The sequence below is a fragment of the Danio rerio genome, chromosome 23 (genome assembly GCF_052040795.2).
Source record: "Danio rerio strain M-AB ecotype USA chromosome 23, GRCz13ab, whole genome shotgun sequence".
In the NCBI taxonomy this organism is placed as follows: Eukaryota; Metazoa; Chordata; class Actinopteri; order Cypriniformes; family Danionidae; genus Danio; species Danio rerio.
In genome coordinates, this window is record NC_141043.1 from 39030406 (window position 1) to 39056697 (window position 26292).

Consider the following 26292-nt stretch of genomic DNA (forward strand, 5'->3'; position numbering starts at 1 on the left):
TTATGGGTCAATGCGGAAGGCCAGCAGCTTGTCGGAGTGGAGGTTGTTGAGGGTGCGCAGGTCTGGGAGGCGCAGGAGAAGTTTAGAAAAGAGCGAGTTGTCGTCGGGGTGTCGACGGTTGATTAAAGTGCGCAGAGCTCGGATGAGTCCTTCCTGGAGCTGTTCAACCGCCAACATATCCGAAATGCCAGAGCAATCTGTGGATAGACACAAAAGTGTTTATAGTAATAATAATGAAATAAATGTAAGTTGAAGCATATTTTGGGTCATCTTGTTATTGTTATATGTAAAGGCCTGACACGATATCTATTTTGTTTTTTTTACGATATATTGCACCAAAATATAGTGATGAACAATATTGTTGTCATTTTAAGACCATTTTAAGCCACTCATTATATAATGCCAGAATGAAAATATAATATCATCACAGTGCAAGTACAATTTAATAATTAGACACTGGAATCTGAATGTGAAATCATATATTCTAAATAAATAATAAGTGCTAACAAAAGTGCAAGGTAAAAAGTAACAGAAACTGTGATATCTGCTACCAGATCTTTTTTCAGTTGTCAGACACCCCCATGAATATATACTACAGTAGTTTATAGTAAATAGTAGTAGGTAGTAGGAGTAAGTGTTTTTTAATCATACTGACTCTCACACCTATAATAGAGATAGAGAGGCTAAAATGTAGCCAGAATTGTTTGTTTATGTATGGGCGATCATATATTGCATCACCAAGAATGATTGAGGTCATGTCCATGTGTTGTGCGATAAGATGATTTATTGATTATTGTGACAACTCTAGATATGTATTGATTTATTTACTTGTGTTTTAATTGATAGATTTTAAATTAAAATCTTTTTTTTTCTGTTTGATTTAACTTTTATTTAAATCAATTGTTTTAATTTTAGTTGAAATGTATTAATTTGAAATTATATATATATATATATATATATATATACATACATACATACAGACAGTTGAATTCTTTTTTTATTAGCCCCCTTATAAATTATTATTAGCCCCGCTTTCAATTTGTTTCCTTTTTTTTTATTTTTCCCAAATGATGTTTAACAGAGCAAGGAAATTTTCACAGTATGTCTGATAATATTTTTTCTTCGAGAGAAAGTCTTATTTGTTTTATTTCAGCTAGAATAAAAGCAGTTTTTTTAAACAAAATTAATTAATTCTAAAAATTATTAGCCCCTTTAAGCAATATTTTTTATAGTCTACAGAACAATCATCGTTATATAATAACTTGCCTAATTAACCTAACCTGCATAGTTAACCTAATTAACCTAGTTAAGCCTTAAAATGTCATTTTAAGCTGTATAGAAGTGTCTTGAAAAATGTCTATGCAAATATTTACTGTCATCACGACAAAGATAAAATAAATCAGTTATTAGGAATTAGTTATTTAAACTATTATGTTTAGAAATGTGCTGAAAAAAATCGTCTCTCCATTAAACAGATATTACACAAATTGGGGAAACAATTTTATTTTTTTTTCTCCATACAATAAAAGTATGTGGGATTTGTTCATTTTGGTTTGGATCATGTAGATAAATCAAAAAATTTTGTAAAAATGTTTGTTTTATTTAAATTATAAAAACAAAATGATATGCAGTTTATCAGAACAAAGGTGTCAAAACTTACTTTCATACAAAGGGCCGAAAAACATACTTGGATGAGGCCTGTTAGACTAAAAAGACATTGAAATATACCAAATGGTATTGTATTGTATTATAAAGGTTGCAATTATTTCCCTCATATATTTTAAATTCTTTAAATTTAATAAATTAATAGAAAACACCCTGTAATATTGAAGTAATTAAATTTATATTACATTTAATTACATTTAGCGTTTTAGTAGCTCAAACTGAAAGCGTAAGTGTGTCAAATTGTTAAATTAGAAATATAGAAACATTTACTTCTTTTTTTGTTTTTGCGGTTTGGTATTGTGGGCCAAATTAAAGTCCATCATGGACCAACTTTGGCCCACACCCCCTATTTTTCACATTTCTGTTCCATTATATACCATAAAATAACTTGCCTGTCAATATCTAAAAGAACTTTAATCCTACATTAACATGCATCTCTAATACAAATAAATTATTTCAAGGTCAAAGCTTTGTTCGAATCCTCAACACCAAGTATGAGTAGCAATAACAGCGATGTTTAATCTGACCCTGGTGTTGCTCTTACCTGCAGAAACCAGCACCACAGCCATAAAGAGAGCCATCTCATCTGACTCCAGGCCCAGAGAGCTCAGCTTGGAACTGAACTCAAACATGGCGTCCAGCAGTGAGCCCATGCCCAGACCCCTGAGGGTGCCCAGCGGGTACGTCTGCCCATTGAGGAAAGTCACAGATCTTTCCTTGTGGTTGAACAGTGAGCAAAACCTCACCATAAGCACCTGCAAAAGACAACAGGATATGATGAAGGTTAAAAAGTGAACCCAGGTGAGGCACGTTTTGTTTTTAACTCTGAAAAATCTTGATTAAATCTATATAAATACAACAAGTTAGCCATTTGTAGGTTGACGTCCCTGAGAGTGTAAACACTGGGTTTTATCTGCGCATTACTGAGTTTGTTTTAAACGATCTGACATGTCAGCCTTGGGTTAAATCAATAGGGTGAGTTTGAATTAGGAGGAATTGGGAAATCTGTTTGATTTTGCGCTGCTTTAATAGTAGTAATAAAATGAGGGTTGTGTAATCAGTACCTGGAAAGTGCCCGCTTTGAGCAACATGACTTGATCGTGTTGGCAGAGCTCTTGGAAGCCTGGAATGCCCTTCGCAAACTCCACCACTTCACGTACAGCCGGTGTGAAGCACTGTGAGAAAGACTCCCACACCTGCTGACTGGAAACACCAGGAGCTGACACAGGGCAGGCGTTCAGTGGACAGGCCTATGAGAGAGACAGCAGATCATATCTTTATTAGATTTGATTAGATATCACACTTCATTTATCTATGTATTTGATCTTAAAAGTATTATAAATGCTGCATTATACATCATATTTAGATATAAAATGCTGGATTATATGTTATTTGGATTATATAATCTTATTCTAAAAATAAATATCTGTCTTTTGATTAGGTTGCATTTTTAAAATACTATTATCAGACTATTATTGCTATTCAGTTATTTTTAATTCACAGATTTTAGTGTTTTTCAACACAACAACAATAAAAAAGAAATACGCAAAATAAGCATGATAATACACAGAACATAATGGTAATAATAATAAAAAATAAAAAGAAAATAGCTAAGTAATAATAAAAAAAATATTATTAAAAAAAAACAATTAGGGCAAATGAACGGTTTTAATGAAAATGCAAATCGGCAGTCAATAGGGGTAGTAAGCATGTAGTGAGAGTCCTTATTATATTGGTCCAGGTGTTCAAGAAATGTTAGCCATGTATTGTAAAACTTTTCAAAATTATCATTAACTCCATAATAGACTCTTTCCATGTGCAATATTTCAGTGAGATAAGTTAACCATGTCTTAAATTGAGGAATACAATCTGATTTCCACAGATTAAAGAGTTTGGTTGTTTATATATTTTTAAAACGATTATTTTTATATTTAATTGATTTAATATCCTCCGATTTTTAGCAAATCATTGAGTCTATTTAATTGTGTAAATATGTGTAAATTTATATTGATTCCGTTTTTAAATTAATTTTAGTAATATTTTTGACTAATCTAAAAATGTTTATTTGATTTTTTTACAATACAGTTTGTAAAGTCATATTTTCTGTCTTTTAGTAGATATATAATAACAGACTTGCTTTATTTACCAAATAAGTGGATCTAATAGGATTTCCATTGTAAACATAAAATAAAAATGTATTTCTGCAATTCTGTGTAGTAATAGCAAAAAAAATGTCTGTCTGGCCCTAGTCAAAAGTGTCAAAAATTTGTATGGTTTCCATTAATATATGGTTTCTTATGATAGGACAATATTTGGCCCAGATACATCTGTTTGAATGTTGTTAATCTGAGGGTTTTCAAAAATCAAAATATTGAGAACATCCATTTTAAAGTTGTCAAATTTAAGTACTTTGCAAACATATTAGTAATCATTGATTAGGTTTTGATATGTTTTCAAAAAGAAATGTATGAAATGTCTTCATGAAAGATAACTTACTTAATATTCTAATGATGATCAAAAACAATTGATAATTTTGACTATATTTTAGTCTATAATTTAGAATATTTTTAAGCTATTCCCACAGATATGTAGCACAACATAAGACTGGTTTTTTGGCCCAGAGTCACAAATATAAACTTTAACTAACTGAATATAAGTTTATAGGAAAACACAATCTAATAAAAAACACACAAAGCAAACATTTAACTTAATAAAATGAAAAGAGGCTGGAAATCTAATAAAAACTGCTAAAATTCAAACTCAAACTGAGTTACTTAAAGTAATTCAAAAGCAGTAAGAATATATTACCTATAATGTGTAATCTAATAGAATGTCATTTGAATTAAGCAATAGGCTACTACATGTTCTAAATCATCCACTTAGCATTGTTTGTATCTCAAAACATTGCTTACCAGCACTTTGGAGCCAGCAGCCAGCTTGAACGGACACGAGGCTGGGCTTTGGGATTGGCTGGCTGTGTAGCTGCTGTAATGGGCCTGAGTGGGTTGTGAGGGCTGGTTAACACTGGACTGGGAGTGATTTTGGCTGAATGAAGGAGCATAGCTGTACCGATTGTTGTCCACTAACGACACCGGGCATTTGCTCTCACTGGTGGAAACTGGACAGCGAACCGGGCCTGAGAAGCTTTCGTGAGTGGTCGTGTGATACCCAGCAAGAGGGTTGGCATGAGGATAGTTGCTGTCCTGAGAAGGGCTGTTTTGATAGCTGCTCGATCTGCTGATGTTGTTGTTCCCTGCACGCTTGTTCAAGTGGTCCTGTGTGTTGGTGAAGATGTCCTGGTAGGCTCGGGATAAGGCACCGATGGCCTCTTTGGATTGGTTCTCAATCGGGCTGGGTGGTGGTTCATGTTGTGGGGAGGTTTCCATGCCCATGGAGGATTCGTTGAGGCTGTTCATGTAGCTCTGCATCTCATCCAGAAGACGCTGCTTCTCACGTTTAGGGATGCGGCCGAAACGCACAGCTAAGGGTCAGAGAAAGAAAAAACATGAAGTAGAAGCTCTATGGTACAGTTCAAGCTTTTAACTTTATGCTTTTTTTCTCCTTAAATCTACCAAAACAAATGTGAAAACACCCCTGTTTCATACTGTCACAAACATCTAGCAATCCCTTCAATATGGGGCATGCAATTTACTTCTATTTAGAGTCAAGCCGGAAATTATTCATACCTCTGGAAAACTCTGACTTAAAGAGGACCTATTATGCCCCCTTTTGCCCCCAGATATAAAATAAGTCTCTAATGACCATATAGTGTGTATGTAAAGTTTCAGCTCAAAATACCACACAAATAATGTTTTATAACTCTTTGTTAGGCTTTGTAAGAATGGAATCGATCTAAATTACACCAAATCCCAACCTATAAGGTAAACAGCTTGAATTGGATAAATCTAAATTTAAATTGTTATAAATTAAAGTCAGATTAAATTTAAAGCTGGAAACAAATTAAAATAAATTTTAACAAATAAGCATATTTCCTTTCACATGTGCTCAAAAGGTAGTACATGCATTTAACCTTCACCCATGCTGTTAGTTCTGTCATAGGACTAATAAATGGACCATTACAGCTTTGATGCTAATTGTGCCATTTAGGTGACTGTGCCTTTAAACTCAAACGAGATTGTGCTCCCAGTCAACTTTTTTAAAAGAAGGCTACAAATGCCTATATGTCAGCATAGTGGCAGATTCAATAAATAGACCAGCGCCCTATGTTAATGAGGGAGAGATCGTCGCTTATGGGCGGGGCTTTCCCCCTCTGATAAATCAAAGTGTTTCTGCAGACTGTTTTTATCAAGTGGGATCAAAAATTAATAAATGTAACACATTTTTAGCATTAGTAGCTGGTTATATTCACCGACTGTTGCCACACAACTGTGATTAAACCCCTTTAAGAAGTGAATTTTGCATAATAAGTCTCCTTTAAAGTTAGAAATATTTTTACTTAAAGAAATATTTTTTTCCCGCAATGATGCCTCTTGAACATCCTCTTATTATCTTTTGGGTGAAGCCTGTGTCATTTCTGGTCAAAAAAAGAAACTTGCTGGTTGAATAACAGTAACTAAGTCAGAATTTGCCAAGGATATGAGTCATTTTGGGCTAGACTGTATATACAGTGCTCAGCATAATTGAGTACACCCCATTTTGAAAAAGAATATTTTCATCCATTTCTCAGTATACATAGGCAATGTATTTTGATGCATTTAAACAAAACAGGTTTATTAAACATATATATTTATTAAAATATTATTTTAGTCAACAAACATATTTAGGAACTGAAAGACAATGCAATTAAATTCAAGCAAAACATTGGAAATAAATTACAAAATTTCAACAAAATCTTTCCTTTTTTTGCTACTCTTGATTTTTCCTCTTTTTTTAAATTTGTATTTATTTATTTTTTCTCTAACATATAAATTATATGCACAAATATTATATTTTACAGCTTCTAATTAAAAATATGCATTTAAAAGAGAGATTTGTGAGGGGTGTATTTATATATGCTGAGCACTGTACATTGAGTTTTTCAGTGTTGCCAATCACTAACATGTCTGCGAATGCAATGACCAATCAGAATGCACTCATTCATCTTCTGCACACATAATTCCCTCATCATATGAAACATTATAGACACTATACACATAAGAGATGCATTATAGCATCATAAAAGAGCGATATACATGTGGGTACCAGCTTTTTAGTCCAAAACTAAAACACTGAGTCTGATTGTCTTTAATACTATGGCAAAAAAAAACATTTATCAAAGTAACATTCATGTACAAAATAAGAAATAAGATTGACATGAATAAACAAAAATTGAATTTTTCCATCCAAGGTGAACTATTCTTTGAAAACTTTTGTGAGTTTTCATTTCATATTGGTTTTCACGTTGAATTTGACACAAATGAATTGCCTGGTGTGTATTTAAGACATTTTATCTGAACAACAGAAGTTCTGCTCCTTTCTAAAAATACAAAATGTTGTGAAACTGCTGCAATGTTGAATCACTGAGAGAAAGATCCTGCTGGTCAGAAATCCAGAAATGTCCCTGACAAAATGTGTTTTGCAATCGAACACATGACAGTATCAGAAATAACTTTGAATTGAATGATTTTCTGAAAATTGCTTTGGAAGTGGAAAGAAAAACAGCTTTGTTATAGGAGACTGTTTGCAATGCAGTGCTGAAAACGTGCTGAATTTCTAGCCATTGGTCAATGAGTAAAATATGGATGAACATCATAAATGCACGTTTTTTTAGACGCATCTTTCGCATCTTTTATGAGCCCCTCACTCTTTTCTCCAGCACCAGCCCCTCCTCTAAGAAAATCTGTCAGCTGTGGAGTCTAAAAATAGCACCAATGTTACCATATGTTACCTCCCCCCACTCTTCATCACTACCTCCCCTTCCTCTCTTCATCTCTATGCAACTCTCACTCCGCTCTGAAGCTGTAAGTAGGGCAGTGGGTCAGGCAGAACGTGATGACAATGCCACATTAATTGGGTAAGAAACTAATGACTGTGAAAAGGAATGGAAGATGAAGAGAAGGAAGAAAGAAAGAAGAAAGAGTAGAGATGGAACAAATTTTTTGCCACCGAAAATTTAATGGCCGAAAATTTTATGCCATTTAATGAACTCTCAATTTTTTGGGGCTGCAGTCATTATTGCAATACTCTGGAAGCATTAACAACTTATATCAAAATATATATTGTTATCTTTTAATATGGAAAATAATTATTGAGATTGCATTTTTGCCATATCGCCCATTATCGCGCAATATCACCCTAGGGAGAAGGGTGTTGTTCCGTATATCATGAATCATGTCTCATAACACCTGTGTATGAGAAAATGAAATGAGCTATGATTGCATCCTGCAAATAACATGCAATGGTTATGTGCTTTACCCTGCAGCCTGATATATATCTTGCATTGGCAATCCACTGCTGACTTGTCTCGTAACAGGCTTTTGCACTGCAATTCTGAATTAAACCAAAAATTTTTTTTTATTGCTATTCATTTCAAGATTTTAGTGCAGTCTAATATGAGATATCAAACAAAAATGCTAAATTAAACCTAAATCTAAAATGTATTATAAAATGTGTAATTTATTAGCTTTGTTTAGCTTGGTAGAAATGGCAATATTTTGGCAATATTTTGCTACATTCTGTTTTGTTTTTCTTTATTTGTGATGTACTATTAGTATTTGTTTTTCTTTTTGACTATGTAAGCTGTGTACTTTACTAATGTGTATTTTCTTTTTCTTTTCCTTTTGTTGTGAGATCAGGGTATATGCAGGAATCTTGAAGGTAATTTCAATACCTTTTTAAGACTTTTAAAAACTTTCTCAGAATATTTAAGATCTCATCGCCACTTAATCCATATCAAACCCTTAACTTAATAAACAGTTGTTAATAAACAGTTGTAGTTAAATAAATCTGTTGCATGATTGAGCTCCATTGAACTCAGATAAGCTTGCAAGAAACAAAGCTTAAAAGAATAAGCGGGCTTCAAACACTGTTTAAACTAATTTTTCTAACCAGGAGTGCGAAAACTTACATTTTCCCATTTTGCTGTCAGTTTCGCTCTATGATTTTGCTACATGTGAAGAGCGTCACATCACCTTCCCACATTTGTCGAAAATTACGTGACATCACCTGGACGGAGGAGCTTGGCCGGACGCGCTAGGCCCAAACCAATTGCGTGAATCTAGCGTGCCTTTGTTAATATTAGAAGGAATATAAATATATTTATGCTTTTTTGAAGTCGAACACTTTGGACAATACTTAAACAAAATTTAAGACCTCGTAAAAAAGACTTTTGAATTCCGTTTAAGAGCCTTAATTTTCTCTAAACTGATTTAGCAACTTTTAATACTTTTTAAGACCCCGCGGACTCCCGGGAGATAATGTATGAGATGAAGTCATCTAAAAGTGTATAAAAAGAGCAACATGCTGTGATTAAAGCTGCGGTCACACTAAAGTTTAAGCTTGTGAAATTCTATCGTACGATGCTGCGAAAAGGGGCGGGATCAAACAAGATTATTAGACATTTAAAAAATCAAGTGATTGCTCCATATTTTAAATTTCTGTCCAGAGAGGTCATGTTTTGATCCTTGATTGGTCTTACGCAGTCAAGGGATGCGATTTTGCAGGTCAGAGTTCACCACCAAGCGAACTGCAAAACTTGTTGCACGAGCTTACGTTTCCAGTCTGACGCATTTGCTTGCATATGAACGGAGGCCTATGGGGAGAAAAGTCCAGTGTGACCACAGTTTCATACTGTCTGATAAAGAGCCAGTGTGCTAGAAGTGTTTTGTGTTAGCCTTTTTAATTTAATACATTGTTATTTTTAAAGCTTTAGTGTTGCCGCCTTGATGAATATATAATTCATTTGCTTTAAAATACTTTCATTTTTTTAAGTAAATGAAATTTAAGAACTTCAACAATTGTTTACTAGAAGATCAAATTGACAACTTTAAATGTTTGTTTGACAAAACGTTTAAAGTTTAAGAAAAAGTATTTAGTTGCCAAGAATGCCATATCTGTGTTTCTTCCAATTGCATTTAGCAAATTCCACTCTCAGTCATTGTTATAATTTTTACTTCAACTTTAAGTGAGTTGTGGCCAATTCAAATTCCAAAACATAATTTCAGAATTTTACTTGAATTCACTAAAGCATAATGTCTTTAGAAATCTAATGCAAAGACATTTCATCCAGTGCAAAACAATGTGACACAGATAGCTCCAGCTAGAGCGATGCACTGATTACAAGTCTGCGAAATGACAAGATAATAGCGGAAGTGAAACTATGCCGCCTCATCGTGTCAAACCAAACATCTGTTTGTATCACAAAACCAAAATTAAACTACTGATGGCAGTGAAATGAAATGAAATCAGGGCGTCTACTTTATTGTGGCAATTGAGGCAGTTACATGAGGTTTTCCTGTTTGTGCAAGAGAATCTGCCAGAGAAACAGGTTTCTAGGTTGTGGGGCCTTGCACTTTCAGGAACCAAGGTTAAAATGACTGTTTACCTCCCCCGTTTGCACCAAGTGGACTCATTTCATGCTGGTGCCCTCTTAGAACAACATCCAGTGCAATCCGCCATATCAGCCAACCCTACACTTTCACACACACACATCCGCTGGTAACTGTGAAATGCTGCAGAGAGCATAACCATAGTCAAACCCAGCTTAAATAGGTCACCATGTACGAGTGCGATATGGGTGTCAGTTTATTTTGCTAAGTTCCTTCATTTGTTCATCAGATTTATTGTTCTTTCTAGAGTTAAACCACAGCCGAACGCAAACGGATGATGCATTGTGCTTCTAAAGAGTTCAGATGCGTGCCTTTTTCTGCATCCTTTGCTTAATTTTTGCTGCAGCACGACAATAATTGCTGAGGATGTTATAAGGGCACGAGCGTGGTAATCAAGTCGCCCGCGTTCCAATTTCTCAAAATAATTCCTGTATTTGCTGCAGTTTTCCAGATGACAGATAGCTTCAGGGACTGCGTGACTCCATCCCTCATAAATCATTGTCTCTGGGAGGAATCGGGAGGCAGAGCTTAGGGAGCGTGCAAGGGGGAAGGGAAAACCAATAGAGAGAAGGAGGCGAGAAAAAGTAGGGACCACAAAGGGCGAGTGAGATACGGAAATGAGCGCAGTGCCAAACTAAAAGAAACTTGCTCTCTTGAAAGTTACCAACGGTGCAAGACTAAAAGAGGAAAGTAGGTTGAGGGGGCGGGTGTGGTGCTTGGCCTGAAGAATGATATGGAACTACGACTTTTCGCTATTTGTCATATGTCAGTGGCCTGATAACCTCCTAAAAAATGTTCTTACCGTCACGGGACATGCCAACGGACAGGCATTTTTTGAAGCGGCAGTGTTGGCAGCGGTTGCGGTTCATGCGCATTATCAGGCAGTTCTCGTTCTTCACGCACATCTTGTAGTTGATGTTCTGCTGAATGCTGCGGCGGAAAAAGCCCTGCAAAGAATGAAAGGCATTTGATATTTGCTACACTCTAATTTATCCAATAGGGTCATTTTTGCAGCCATGCCATACAATTTTGTTTCCCAAAAGTCCTTTCAATTAACAGTTCTGAAAATAACAGTTTTTTTTCTAAGTGTAAAAAACATTTCAATAATCTAACGCAGGGTTTCTCAACCACGTTTCTGAGGGACCACCAGCACTACACATTATCCATGGCTGTTTCTCATTATGGATTCTTCAGCGTTCTTGTGTTCTCGTGTAACGTCATCATCAATCGTCAAAGTACAATTCCAAAACTCAAGACTGCAAGAACGGAGGATCCATGAAAGTTCCCGAATGTGTTCTTGGTGATAAGAATGCACCAATGCAGACTTGAGCACCGAACTCGCTCTGGAAGTCCCAGAAGTCATTGTAACTGAATAAAGGAGGTGGGAAGTGCAGTATTTTGTATAGATTCATTATTAAAGCTCAGAGATATAACTTATTTATTTCAGGTGTTTCCCTAAATAAGACAATTAAAATCTTATTTAAGGCATAAAAACATTAAGGATGTTTATTTGCTGAAATTTGTATTAAAATCTGTTTTTATAAAAAACCTTAGATGTGGATTAAGGGAAGGTATATGTGTATCTATGTGATTTGTTTATTTTTTCTCTGTATTTGTATTTATTTTATTTATTTATTTTTAGATGTGGATTGTTTTATTTGGGGATTGTTTTGTGAGTTGTTGTAAAATGTAAAATCCTATTTGCAAGAATAAAAACTCCATGACAAAAAAAAAATCTGTTTTATTTGTATTATGCAAAGTATATTTGTACAGTTTTTGTGCATGTTATGTATACTGAATAAAGGAAAAACAATAAATTGTTGTATAAATACTGTAATTTTTAAATAATTGTCTATTAAAAATACGTGACCATCAAGAATAACGCAGCATCTCATTTCTCAGAGGATGCATTCTGTGTTCTTGCTGTCTACCGAGTTTGTATTTCCGAGGTGACCTGGCATAATCGACCTGTCTTCACAAGAACACCCATTCTCTGCGTTCTTGAAATTGAGAGACAGTCCATGTCTCTTTAACCAAACGCACCTGGTTCAGACCATCAGCTCAATAGCAGAGACTGAAAGACCTGTAATGGGTGTGACAGACAAAGGAGACATCCAAAACATGCAGTGCTGGTGGTCCTCCAAGAACATGGTTGAGAAACACTGACCTAAAGCTCATTTTTCTATGGTAAAGAATCTTTAGTGCAATGGAAAGATTAATAAAAGTGCTTCATGAAAGCATCAATGCCAGTACAGAACTTTTATTTTTAAGTTCGATGAATAATTCTTTGGGAAACTAAATTTGGTTCTCTAAAGGCTGCATTTACACTGAATGGTTCAAGTGACTCAATTCCAATTTTTTTTTCTCCTATGTGGCACAGATCAGATATGGCTCATGTACATGCAAGCAGGGAAAAATTACATGGATTATGATTTACTCAAATCAGATTCAGGCCTTGTTCATATGTGGAAATTTATCCGATACGAATCGGATCTGTGTCCTCGTGTCTGCAGTGTTAGCAAGTACATCAGATTTTCACCTGTCAATGCGAGTCGCGCATCATTAAAAACCATGACGTCACTTTGACGCTTTCATTTCGAAACAGAACTCAGCAGAGTCCCAAAACTAAATCTCAGACACAAAGACTAAAAAAGTCTTTATATTGTCATGTAGCACAAGTATTTAGGCATGTTGTGCGCAACATTCACCATGTAACCAATATAAACTAATATAAAACTGTTGCATACACACACACATGCATAAATCATGCCATGGACATCACATTAAGATGCCTACTGGTTTAAAAAAGACCTAGATTGAAAGAAGATGGCAAAATGAGAACGTTTCTGTCATAAACTATGGTAAAACAACTTGGCGAAAAGAATTTAAAAAATGAAACCCCATGAACAGATTAAAATGAGCGCTTTTTTATTTTCAGTGGTAAGTCAGCGCCTGCTCTTTTTTCATGGTCATTGCACCTTTGCCGTGTGCTGTGTAAATGCAGACAATCGGATCTGAGTCTCTTTTAAAAGATGATGTAAGCAGGTCAGCAAAAAAATTGGAATTGACCATCAAAATTTGCAGTGTAAATGCAGCCTAAGTTTTTGTTTTTATAACAAAATAGGTCTATAGTCTCTTGTTTATGGCAAACCAATGTCTTTAGCAAATGCCCATAAGAAACTCAGTTGAACCAATCAGTGATTGATTTGCATGACCAACTTGAGAAACATTTGAGCTTGAGAAGCTTTTTCGGCCTCTTGTGAAACTCATGCAGTTTTCTATTGAAATGACTGGATTCTGCTTTTGTACTTTTGGCATGTTACAGTGAAAGTGACCACACCGCACAGAAAAAAAGGTTCTTGTATAAGAACAGGTCACCTAAATGTTCAGTGGGCAACCAAAACTAATCTTGGCATTGTTGCAACATTTTTATTGTTAAAAGTAAATTATTTAGTATTTATTAATAGTAGAAGTTCTGTCTTACCTTGCAGCCTTCACATGCATGGACACCATAGTGGAACCCTGATGCAATATCTCCACATACTTTACAAAGGAGCACCATGCCTCCCGTCTCTGCTCGGATAAAGATAGAAACAGAGCAAAAACAGGGTCAGGACGTACAAAGAACACCGGAAGATGCCCTTAATATTAGGGACTCGTTGTTCCTTGGTGAAAGAAGATGCTGACTTTGTGTGTTTCAGATGCTAAGTAGGGAACCCACTTACTGGTAAATGTGCCAGTGAATCCACAAGGCCTTTTACCGGCGATAGGGTGGGAGTAGCTGTGCGGGTTTGGACCTGCTGTGGAGTTGTTGTAGATTTCAGGGAACTGAAAGACCAGTTTTGGAGAATTTGGTGATCCAGCATTTCCCTGCTGCTTGAAGGCCCCGATCTCGGTGAAGGTCACCTCCTCTGGGGAAGAAGGCTGGGAGTGAGAGGATGGAGACTGGGTTTGATAACCACTTGAAGGGCTTCCTGGACTTGGACTGGAACTGCCACTGGAACCAGCGTAGAGAATCACGCTCCCTGTAGAAACACAAAGCATATACAGTTGAAGAGATTTTTTTTACTTATATATTTTCCAAATGATGTTTAACAGAGCAAGGAATTTTTCACTGTATTTCCTATAATATTTTTTCTTCATGTAAAAAAAAATCTTATTTTTTATTTTGGCTAGAATAAAAGCAGCTTTGAATTGTTTTTAATCCATTTTAGGTCAATATTATTAGCCCTCTCAAGCAATATTTTTTAGATTGTATACAAAAAAATAAAAAATTATGAAATGACTTGCCTAAATAACCTAGTTCAGCCTTCGAATGTCATTTTAAGCTGAATACGAGTATCCTGAAAAATATCTAGTAAAATATTATGTACTGTCATCATGGCAAAGATAAAAGAAATCAAATATTAGAAATTCAATCAATTATTCATTTTCCTTTGGCTTAGTCCCTTTATTAATCTGGAGTCGAAGGTTAGGACTACGACAACCCGATCATCCGGCATAGAAACTGGCTCTAGGGACATTGGGAATATAATTCATACTATAATATCCAATAACAATTCAGTAGGGCTTGTTCTGACTTTGTCTTCAAATAGCCATGATATGAAGTCTTAAATTATTTTCCAGAGTTCATTATTTCCTATTTGGCTTAGAAATAAGTCGAATGCTTGGTTCACTGCTAATGGCCTTACTGTCAGTGTTTTAATTGGTTCTCAAATCTTCACAAAGTGGTCTTGTAAAACAGACTTCCAAAATGCATATTAGTACTGCCCTTAACCACTTGCTCAGTTGTCAAGTATGGAACGTTGTTTCTTACCGCAGGCTTCATTAGCAGTCATTTATGAGCACTGTTTGTTCATATCATCATTGTTTGTTGCAGAAAAGGTACAGTAATGTGTGACTTCAGACTTATGTGGATTGCAGGATTGTAGTGGTGCTATATATAGAGTGCTGCAGCTGTGATGTCAAATCCTGGGAAAACGAATTTGCTGCTGGTTCCCATGAGATGTAACTAAAGGTTTTTATAATGGGCTTTGTGATTCATGAGTAAAATAAGGTCTGCGGTAAACATAACTTGATGATATTGGATGTTTTACTGTATAGCACAAACTGCACACTCACACGTCTTTATGTAGTAACTGGTTAGAGAAGTTTTTCTAAACTTTTAAAGTATTTTAATTATGGGTGCTTGTAATCCATGCTTAAAGCAAAACATCCCTGTATCTCTACACACTACATATCCATAAACTTACAAAAAAAAGCAAACAAAGAAAAAGCACCCATAAGAAATCTTGTGGGAACCACAGATGAATTGTTTTGTTTGGTAGAGACCCAAAATATCAATTTTTTTTTGTTCCTGGCATTCACACTGTAATTTTAGTCCAAACCTAAAGTTACAAAATGAACCAAAATACGTGTTTTAGGGTATATTTTGAGTTGAAACTTATCAGCACCCAAAACATTGCTGTGTGCCGGGCTGAATGTGCTGGTTGTTATGGTGTTTAAGAGCATGTTAATAGCTGATACAATTAAAGGAGTTAAAGAAGTGCCAAAAATGAATCTGTCACACAGACAAAGGAAGATCTGCTGCATGAAAATGCGCCAGCATTTGCAATGTGCAACTCCGTGACTATGGTAAGATAAAAACAGGTATGCTTGAGCATTCAGTCCTTTTTATGGTCACATCTTGAAAAATCATGTCCTGTTTGGGATTAATTTAGATGTCTTTTATATGTGTTGCATTCATATTTCAGCACTAGAGTTCATCTGGAAGTGGTCTCAGTCCACTTGGTGTGCACCAGCATTCACACTTGCTCAATTCAACCGCATTAACAGAACTGTCAGGTTTTGACGTGAAAGCTGAGCGGATTTTTGGTCCTCTGATCTATTCAGTCCGATTCGTTCGCCCCAGTTGGTCTAAGCTATAGTCTGTTGTTTTAAAATGCAGATAATGCTACGGCGTAGCGTTTGTTTGTTATTTGTAGGTAATTAAATACGTAATGCATTATACACACGCTTACAGCGCCTTAAAGAAGGTGATGTAATTCTCCGACTGACTGGGAGAGAGTGATTGAAGTTTCTCACGCGCTAAAAATAACGACGTCTGCACAGCAACATCGCGACGTTTCACATCAAGTGAAAAAAGAAAAACACGTTGACTGGTTTACTTGTATAGTCACGCGTATATTTCAAAATAAAACTTCGGCTTGTTTTATTTACATTCCCCCGCAGGTTTTTCTTATTCTCCTTTCGGGTGTTTGCATCCTATCTATCGCATCCTCTCCGGTCATGCGCTCGGGATGAGCTGAGACACGGTCTCACGTGTTCGCGAGCTCTCCCGCCTCTTCTCTCCAATAATAGCCCTGGCATAGTGCCCCAGCCAAACTGCACAACACCTGACCGCTGCCTCACATGGATTCCTGACACCGTTCCTGCCCAAACTAAATCCGCAGTCTCGTGTAAACAGCTACAACAATCGCGAGTCGCGAGCACGGGGGCGCGCGCCGGAGGATGCCGTGTCGGCTTAGTGATGATGCTACGGTTCCCACACAGATGCATTTCCTGTGAGAGAGGGGCAACGAGTTGTCACGTTTTGTTAGAATGTGCCGCGTGGCTTTCAGTTTGACTTTTTAAACAACCCGAGGACACAGCCGGTCAGATCGGGGCCAAGAGAATGCGATATAAACGGCAGTGTCCAAAATGTTTGGAATCAATTGCACTGTGTGTTCATTAACCAATGCAAATAGTAAAGCAGTGGCTTTGAACAGGCAAACTGTTTTATTGAAACTTTACTAATGGCTTCTTGTTTGTACAAACAATTATATTTTACAGTATGCCAGCAATTAAGTGGTTACCTACTTTCTAAGAGTGAAAAACAAAACAAAACATGATATTATGATTCTTAGATAAGGGGAATTTTAGCTAATTTGTCATCTTTTGGGGGGAATAAGTCATATCATGTTGCTTAAAAGCAACAAGACATATGTCCTCAACATTCTGAAAGATTTGAGGTTACATTAATTTGCAGGTTGCATATAAAATTTTGAATAACTTCCAACGCTAAATGGCCTGGCAAACATATATATTGATTCACACAGCTGCAGAAAAAAATTTGGCAGTTGGCCTAAAAACAGGAATTTTGTAAACATTTAATATTGATGTTTTTGCTGGTTCATTACAGGGTGTTTGATTTGATGGCTTACAAGCTTTCATTTGGAATTTAATTTCATTTTCTATTTAATAGGAACTCAGTTCTTCATTAAATAAATATAGATTTTAAAAAATGTGTAAAAGAGTAACTGTGAATTTCTAGCACACAGGGTAAATAAATAAAAAAACGGAACCCACTTCTAATAAAATGCATAAGTAGTAAAAATATGGAATATAAAAAATAGAAAGATCAGTTCACAGCATTTTATTATTGAATAGACAAAATTTTATCAAACTATTTTCAGGGTAATAAACAACTTATTTTAAAAACATATTATTATTATCATTATTATATTTGTTCAACTTTAAAGTGGATGATTTTCTTATGTGAGATACAAAATTAGACATCTAACTGAATGTTCAAGCTGTTATTTCTTGCAACCAAACCCTACAGAGGCCATGGCTTTTTTTTTTTTTTTTAGCTTCCATTCACTTTCATTTCATGATATTTCTCAAGGGCGCAGATTTAGCATGGACCGAGGGGCTGCGTCCCCACCAATATTCACTGACTACTGAAATGTCCCCACCAATAATTGAATTTGCACTGTCAATATTAAAATAGACATGCAGAAAGGGTTAAATCACATTTTTTATTAATACCTATATATATATATATATATATATATATATATATATATATATATATATATATATATATATATATATGAGACATGTTTCAGTTGCACTATATGGCTAAAATAAACACAAGTCTTTATTAAACTCTCTCTTTATTTAATAAACATTCCTTTAACATTACTCTTTCATTTAATAAATTGTATGAAGAGAGGATTAATTAATAATAAATTTAACGAGGCACTATTATTATTATATAATTTGGGGGTATTATTATATAATTTGGGGGTTGAATTCACCAGTCCCCACCAATGAAAAGAGCATACGCACTTGATATTTCTGATATATCTCAACCTAAAACAGTGTTTTTAGGTAAACTATGCCCTTTAACACTGGCAATAAGCTAACTATTTCCTCTTCACCCTGTTTTCTGTCCACACCTTATTTGGATACAATCATGGGTAAACAAGTTCAAACTACCACCAGATATCTCCTTTGTGTGTGTTTTCTCATGCTCCACGCGGTATTTATTTAGCTCAAGTGTTTTCATGATCCCTCCACTGGCACGTGCAGTGGGACTTACTATTGACATACTGCTACACTGGATTTTACAGCCTTGTGATAGTGAGCCCTACCTGAGCTTGCTACTCAGCCCTGCCCAGCTTAGTAACCCCACCCACATGCACAAAAACACTCACACCTGGACACACATGTGAGGCCACAGAGGTTAAATAGACAATTGAGGATAATAAGACATGCCTATTAATACAAGAATGCATAGTGTCTGAGCTGTTTTTAGCAGCATGGTTTCAGAATATAAAGCTTTAATTACATTAAAGATGTGATGATGTTTTCTTTGTCCTGCCCCACCCTCCTAAAAATAACCAGCTCTTAATGCCATAGGGAGAATGCTATTGCTATGCAAGCCTGTATAAATTGGGGTCAGTGAAAACACCAGCATAAGTTGAAGAATCAGCAGGTCTCGGGCAGCTATTTGTGAGCTTAAGCAACCCATGCGAACGCTAATCTGCTAGTGAGCAAAGGCAGGCGTAGAAACGTGAGGACTTTGCAGGGACAATAATTCCCTCTCGTGCACTGGTGTGGTCTCCCTCCCTCCCTTGAGGAAAGTAGCTGAAATACTCTGCATGACCACTGTCTTGTGCACTTGATGCAGCATCTCAAAGGCAAAATTGTCATTGAGAAGTAAGATTTGTTAAATATTTGCATGCTTTCTGATGCATAAGTCTGGTGAATTCATAAACTAATTTCGAGAGGATCCCGTGCTTATCAACACGTCTGGCTCCTCATTAGCTCCATAATCTGCCCTATTAGATGATTACTGACGCATTATAAATAACCAAAGTTTTTCACTCCAGTTATCTTCGTCTTGAAGCTTTCCCCCTTCCACCCCTACTCCCCCCCCTTTTCCGATAGGGCAACACGGTGGCCTAGTGACTAGCACTGTTGCCTCACAGCAAGAACACCGCTTGTTCAACCTCCTATCGGGCTGGTCGGTGTTTCTGTGCTGAGTTTACATGTTCTCCCTGTGTTTGTGTGGATTTCCCCCGGGTTCCCCGGTTTCCTCCCACCGTCCAAAAACATAAACCATAGCCAATCGACTAAACCAAATTATCACCTAAGACAACCCTAGTTTACACTTCTCACACGGCGACAAGCAGGGGGGTTCTCGAGAACCTCCTGAGCTCGAACTCCCTTCTCGCCCTTCTAACGGGAGAGAGCCCCGGACTCAAGGATATTATATTGATTATCAGCTAAGTGTAAACTCTTGAATGTCATATATGATATATATAAGTTTTGAAATCAGTGAAAAGTCAGTCTTCATGCTCCAGACTGAAGGGAACAGGATTAATAATGGCTATCATTGTCAGTTTTTTTTTTTCATTTTAATTTAGATCTCAGCTTGAGATCGTCAGGAGCCACATTACTTTTGTTTTTGACTTTCAGAATTGTAGTTTTTAATGCATAAAGTCTTTAATGTTCGACTGAAGAATGAAAGTCATCATGGATGACCAGAGGGGAAATAAATCAACAGCATTATTTGTGGATGAACCACCCCTTTATGTACACTATAAAACATTGAGTTATTTATTTCACCCAATGTTTAAGTAAAAAAATATTTGGTGCTTTGTTTGGTTATTTTTTAACCTTTATTTGGTTATTTATTTAATAACTCAACCAATTGGGGTTAGAATTTTGGAATTTCAACAGTAAACTCATTTAACTGACTCAGAAAAGCTGCATTTATATGCATATGTAATGTTGTTTTTCCCTTAGAAAGTTTATTTAAGCTCTAACGCAATAATGCAATTTTATTTTATAAAATTAAAATGTAATGGAAATAAAGTAGTTTTAATATTTTTGAAAATTACATATTATTTATTTACACAGCCATAATTATACAATTAACAGTAGTACTAGTAATAGTAGCAACAGTAATACCAGAATTTAAAAAATAGCATTTAATCAAAATAAAAATTTTACCCAATGCATTGGGTTAAAATAACTCATAGCTGGGGGAATGTGCTATAATAACCGATATTTGGGTTATATGTTGGGGTATTTCTAACTCAAGTATTTTAAATGAGATGTTTATTTATTGTTTATTTATATAGCGCTTTTCACAATGTAGATTCTATAAATATATAGCTTGGATTTGTGGATTTGTGTTCTAATATACACTATAAAAAGAAGACAATGTCCTTTATATCAATATTTCTCATAATTATTAATATTTTATTAGTCTGTTTAGTTTTCTTTATTGCTCAGATTTACAATAATTCGCTATAAAATTTAAAGATGGTCGTATTTGGAACTCTTAAGCATAAAACAGGTTTGAAAGCCTCACTATAAAATCCTGAAGTGTCCTCACTATCTCTCAAAGCAAGCGCAGATGTACTTTTGGATGGAGCATTTCGTACAATGCAGAATGTTCTCATGCTGTCATGAAGCTGTTTATGCGAAGCGCTCCAAAGGGAAAGTTGCATGAGGCTGGAAAACGTGATGAGGCGCTACACTGACTGCATAAAATCGCTGACCCACTGACCAACCTCCCCCTTTCCACAGTACAATCTGCATCAAAACACAGAATCACTGAAAGAAACTGCGGGGGCGGGGCGTGGAAATCACGCGCCGCACGCGGCTGAGAAAGCGCATGCACGTGAGGACGATTGTAGGTGCGAGGGATGCGCTGCGTTCAGTGGGAAGATACGCGCGCTCCCAAAAGCGCAGCTAAAATAACCGAAAAGCGCTGTAAAATATAGCGCGAGGCTGTACAGAATGACCGGGGGGTGGATGAATGGTTCATTACTCTGCATAAATCGTTTAAGCAAGCTCTCATTCACCTCATATGAACCCGCTCTAATAGAGTAGCCATGTTTGATGTGCATTTAATCACTTGGAGCATGTTGGAGAGCTCCATAAAGGTCACAGCATTTTTGCTTTTCACAAAGAATTACAATAAAGCTAGACACATAATGCACATATAATTCCGGTGTTGCACAATCGTCAGAGAGGCTTCATAAGTGATTTTCATAAAATAAAAGAATCTGTCAGTAGGTTAGTAAGCCAAACCATAATTGCCAAAGTTGGAGACAGTTTTGCATATATACATGAAGTCAATTAGCTAGTTCTGTTTAATTTTTTTTAAAAATCAACCTATTCCTATTTTATAAAATGACTTTGGATGGTCTTTACATACTTGAATGTTGTCATGAAACAAAACAATTTACTTTGTTAGCTTATATTTCTTGAGATGAACAATCAATGCAGGCTAATGCTCTGGAGAGAAAAACAGTTTCTAGATGATCTTTAATCAAAATCTGAAAATATATATATATATTTTTCTATTATATTATATTATATATAAGTTTCAAGCACTCCAAGTGTTAGTTAAACGGGTTCACCCTTTGTATATATTCAGAACACAGATTCATATATTTTAGAGGAAATCTGAGAGCTTCCTCATCCTCCATAGAGAGCAATGATCCAGATTCAAAGGTTTACATCCAGAAAAGGAACCAACAACACTGTCAAAATATTCCATTTTACTTCAGTGGTTTAACAAAAATCATGCAAAGCTCCAAGAGCACTTTTGTAAAGCAAAACAACTTTGTTTGTCAATGTCTTTCATATCAGATCAGGGTGTGAATTTACTGTGGGTATGTTTTTGGAGCTTCATATGATTATGATTGAACCACAAAAATATTTTGACACTGTTTTTGTTTCCTTTCCTGCACTTTGAACATCTCGGAACCCTTGCTGGAGGATGACGAAGCTCTCGGATTTAATCAAAAATACCTTGATTTCTGTTTGAAAATGAACAAAGGCCTCAGAGGATTGAAACAACATGAGGGTGAGTAATTATTTACAGAACTTTCATTTTTAAAACAGTACAGAAGTAACATTTTCCCTTTGCGCGAAATATGGTAACGAGGAGTCCTAAATTAAAACATAAATAATAGTTTTATAAATATAATTTAATAAATCGTAAAATTAATATATTATTTGAGTAATAATTCTGACATGAAAACAAGTCAATTTTGGAATTACCATATGATTGACATCAGTACTGTGTTCCTGGATAACTCCACCCCCTCTAACTTTCATATAAGAGCTGCCACGGCCATTCTAACTTCAATTTGTCAAGACTTGTAGTCTTTTTCACTTCCATTAAATTTTAGCTACACGAAACATCTCATTACACTGCTTGGCGTTGCAAACTGGTATTTTAAGACCATGTTATTTTAACCTGAATTTACTTGTTTGTAACGCAAGTAATTTGATTATTTACTGCCATTTGTAATCTAGTCAAAATAACTAGATGCATTTTCTTCAAAATAATTTTGAAGAAAATGCATTACTTCCTGGATATTAAATATTTTTTTTTTATAGGTGAAGGTAGGTGTGGTCAATTTATTTTTGGCATTTTAGTTTTTATTAAAAGGACCGTATATTGACTGGAAGTAAAGTGGGAAGGAGAGGGGGTATGATCAGGAAAAGTCCACGAGCCAGGATTCAAACTCAGGACGCCTGGAGTGCTGCCGCAACATATTCCTGTGTGCTAATCACTGGGCTATCGCGCCAACAGGCATAGTCAATTTTAACATAAATGTGCGAGGCATCCATGGCATTCACTTCCAGTTATTTTACCTGTCCAAAAATTTATTCCTCTATTAGGATGCTTAATACTGCAAACCAAAATGTTATATCATTATTATATTATTATCTAATAATACAGTTATATAATAGTTGAATGCATCATTGAAAATCTGAGCTTTTACTATTTACAGTGTATTGTTTTTATCTAGTTATTTATAAAGCAAGAAAAGTATGTTAGAAACAAGGAGGACATTATTGCTCCAGTCATCAATCTATCGTCTGATATATGTAATAAATATATTTTTATTTTCCCCCATTCAATAAATTTTTATATTTTCCAGTTTGCAAGTTGTTATAGATTGAAATATGTGATTATACTTAGTGTGAACACTTTGTTTTTCTTTTAAAATAAATAGATAATGAATTTTTATGATATATGATGAGATTAATGGATGAAACACTGCATAAAGATAAGCATTGTTTTGGTATCTATCAGTTATAATTGCCACATTGTTGCATCCCTACTAAACATCCACGTGTGCTGGAACTACATCTTAAAGTCACGTTTGAGTTGATGTTGTGTTGGCTCTCGCTTTGTTTACTTGAAAAACATAACAGAAAGTCTTGTTTCCTGTTGTCTACCACTCAAAGGTCAATCATCAGATGTTATTATTTCCCTGTCGTTAATGGCCTCATGCAGCGTGTTATTGTAGCTTGTATTTGTTTCACATGCTTTCAAGGCTTTCTGTCAAACAGACATAGTTGAGAGGGTGCGCCAGGCACGAGACAATGTTTCCGTCACCTGTTCCGGAACGTGACTGCAGCTTTTGTAAATGAATCAGACGTCAATTAACACTGAAGTGGACTTGGTTGACTGAGCCAGCATGTAATTGGCCATTGGCTAACCTCAGGTGTGAACCACTTCCCAAATCAGCTTAACCGGTTAACCTCCTTGGACGAAGGCAAGTGCACACTCGAATGAAGTAATTGCAAATTTCAGTAAATAAATAAAACCTTATATTGATTGCTACAGCTCACCAAATTTCCCTGCTATCTAGGACTGTAAACTCAGTCTCTTTTTTTATTTTTGTATTTTAAAGTTGCATAAACATGTTGCATGAATATCTTATGATTAATGGCTGTAGTTTACACGAATAAAGCATGCTGACATGTCACAGCCAAGTTTGACAGCGCTCTAATCTCTGGCTTGGACCATCTGCACGTGAGTTTGTTTTCATGGCTAGTAGCAGGAAGTCAGAGCACGCGCATGGGTTTACAAGCAGATTCCATGAAAGCAATCGCACAAGCTTTATGACAGCAATTACAGCAGTTACTCTAAGTACGGTAATGTTTATATCCATCATTTATGTGATTCACACTGTGAAATAGACTGATACTATATATAGAGTCACTTAACGCATCTAGCGCAATCCTCAAAGCATACCAATGTCTATATGACACCTGCTCTGATCATCTATTGCAAACAGCGTGCATCATGTAATTCACTGAGCATATTTCATGGAACTTTTATAACATAACAACCTGCCTGGAATATTGTACAGATTTAGAGCCAACTGTCTTGTGCAGAACAAAACACAGCATGTAAAGTTGACCATGCATGAAAATGTCAGTATATTCACAGAGTTATTAAAGAAACCTTATCAACAGTACCAGTCACTAATAGAAATTTGAATAATAAAAATAATAGCATCAACAACAGTAATAAAAACATGAACATTGTGTATTAAGTAATAAAGTAATGGTGCATTATTTATATTGTGAACCATTTTATTTGCAAAACTACAACCTTAAAATGTACTCAAATATGAGTTTGCGTGCCAAATAGATGACAAAGATCCACAATGACTAACTACACTATTTCCAATTTTCAAAAACAAATCAACACAATCATAAATAAAAACAATCATAAGTATTATTTATTAGTAGCAATAACATTATGAACAATAGTTTTAATAACAATATTAATAATGATAGTAAGTTGACACTGTATTGACAGTATTGTACATAATAATAATAATAATAATAATAATAATCATCATCATCATCATCATCATCATATGAAGAATTCAGATGCAAAAACCTCTAAGTGCCATCTGGAATATTCTTCTACAATGAGCATTTTTCTTAGCCTATTATGTTTATGTTTGAAATATTTCATGTTAAAAGTGATAAAAATAACCTGTTGTTGGCCATAAAAGTGAAAATACTGGATCAAGATATAGGAGCCTTTGAAAAATGCTAATATTAGAAGAAAAATTCAGATGGCACTTAGAGGCTTTTGCATCTGAACTCTTCCTATATAAACAATACTAACTATAATGTCTTAAAATGCATGACTTACCAGGACTGCTATCCATCCTTGATATGTTTTCAAACGCCTCTATCTTCAGAATTCGTATCTTCAAGATGGTCTGTGAATGTCAGTGTGATCAATTCAGGTAAATCAGTTTAAAAAGCCACGCATTGCCTGTGAATACAGTGAACAGCCCAAAGTAGGCAGGCAGAGTCTCTCGCTGAGAACATTTGGCAGCGCAGCCAAACAGTCGGGAGTAAATATCGAGTCGTTCACAGGTGTGCAGATGCACCTTCCGCGCGCAGCTACCTGTTCTTTCTGCTCTTGATTCTAGTATGAAGGACTCTTTAGGTGTGCTGTGTGATGATGTCTCACGACTGTCCGTTCATTGCCATCAGCATCTCTCTCTCTCTCTCTCTCTCTCTCTCTCTCTCTCTCTTTCTCTCTGTGGGACTGTCAAACTCCACTTCCACTCTTAGCCACGCACACACCCTTCCACACCCACATCTATCACGTTTTCAGGTGACTGGCAAATGTGACTGGATTTAGGGGAGCCGTCAACCTCTGTTGTTCTCTTTGACGGGGATTTATCTCACTCGAACGTGCCCGATGATCTGCCAGCTTTCTCTTTTCTCTTGATCCGAGCGCGCGTTTTCATTGGCGGAAGTTCAAGCGCAGAGTTGAGCTTATTCGAGCGCGCTACGTGCTGGTAAAGCCACTCTGCATGTGCCCTCTGCATGTGCCGTGGAAAGCGCTGTCCCACTGACACACATTTTATGTAAAACACAGCCTGCATGCACATGGACAGCAGGCGGGGCTCTGCGTGACTGCTGATGCGCGCTTCTTTTAAAACCTCTTCCAACATGT

General features: G+C 35.9%; 2 protein-coding genes across 12 annotated transcripts in view; one reads left to right on the top strand and one right to left on the bottom strand.

The window, feature by feature from the left end:
- Positions 1–25489, bottom strand: nr1d4a (nuclear receptor subfamily 1, group D, member 4a). Its single transcript, NM_001285536.1, is given in 8 exon segments — positions 1–197; positions 2210–2420; positions 2730–2915; positions 4578–5146; positions 11014–11158; positions 13696–13784; positions 13937–14236; positions 25474–25489. Coding segments are annotated over 8 exon segments (1713 nt in total).
- rarga (retinoic acid receptor gamma a) overlaps positions 1–26292 on the top strand; it is a 174832-nt gene that overhangs the window by 4981 nt on the left and 143559 nt on the right. For 4 of the 11 annotated variants that reach the window (XM_087305066.1, XM_087305075.1, XM_087305060.1 and 1 more), the window contains 2 exons: positions 2216–2466; positions 22278–22365. The gene's annotated coding sequence lies outside the window, so the exon portion shown is untranslated. The remainder of the gene's footprint in view (positions 1–2215; positions 2467–22277; positions 22366–26292) is intronic. The other 7 variants (XM_087305064.1, XM_087305074.1, XM_087305059.1 and 4 more) reach the window with 2 other exon arrangements.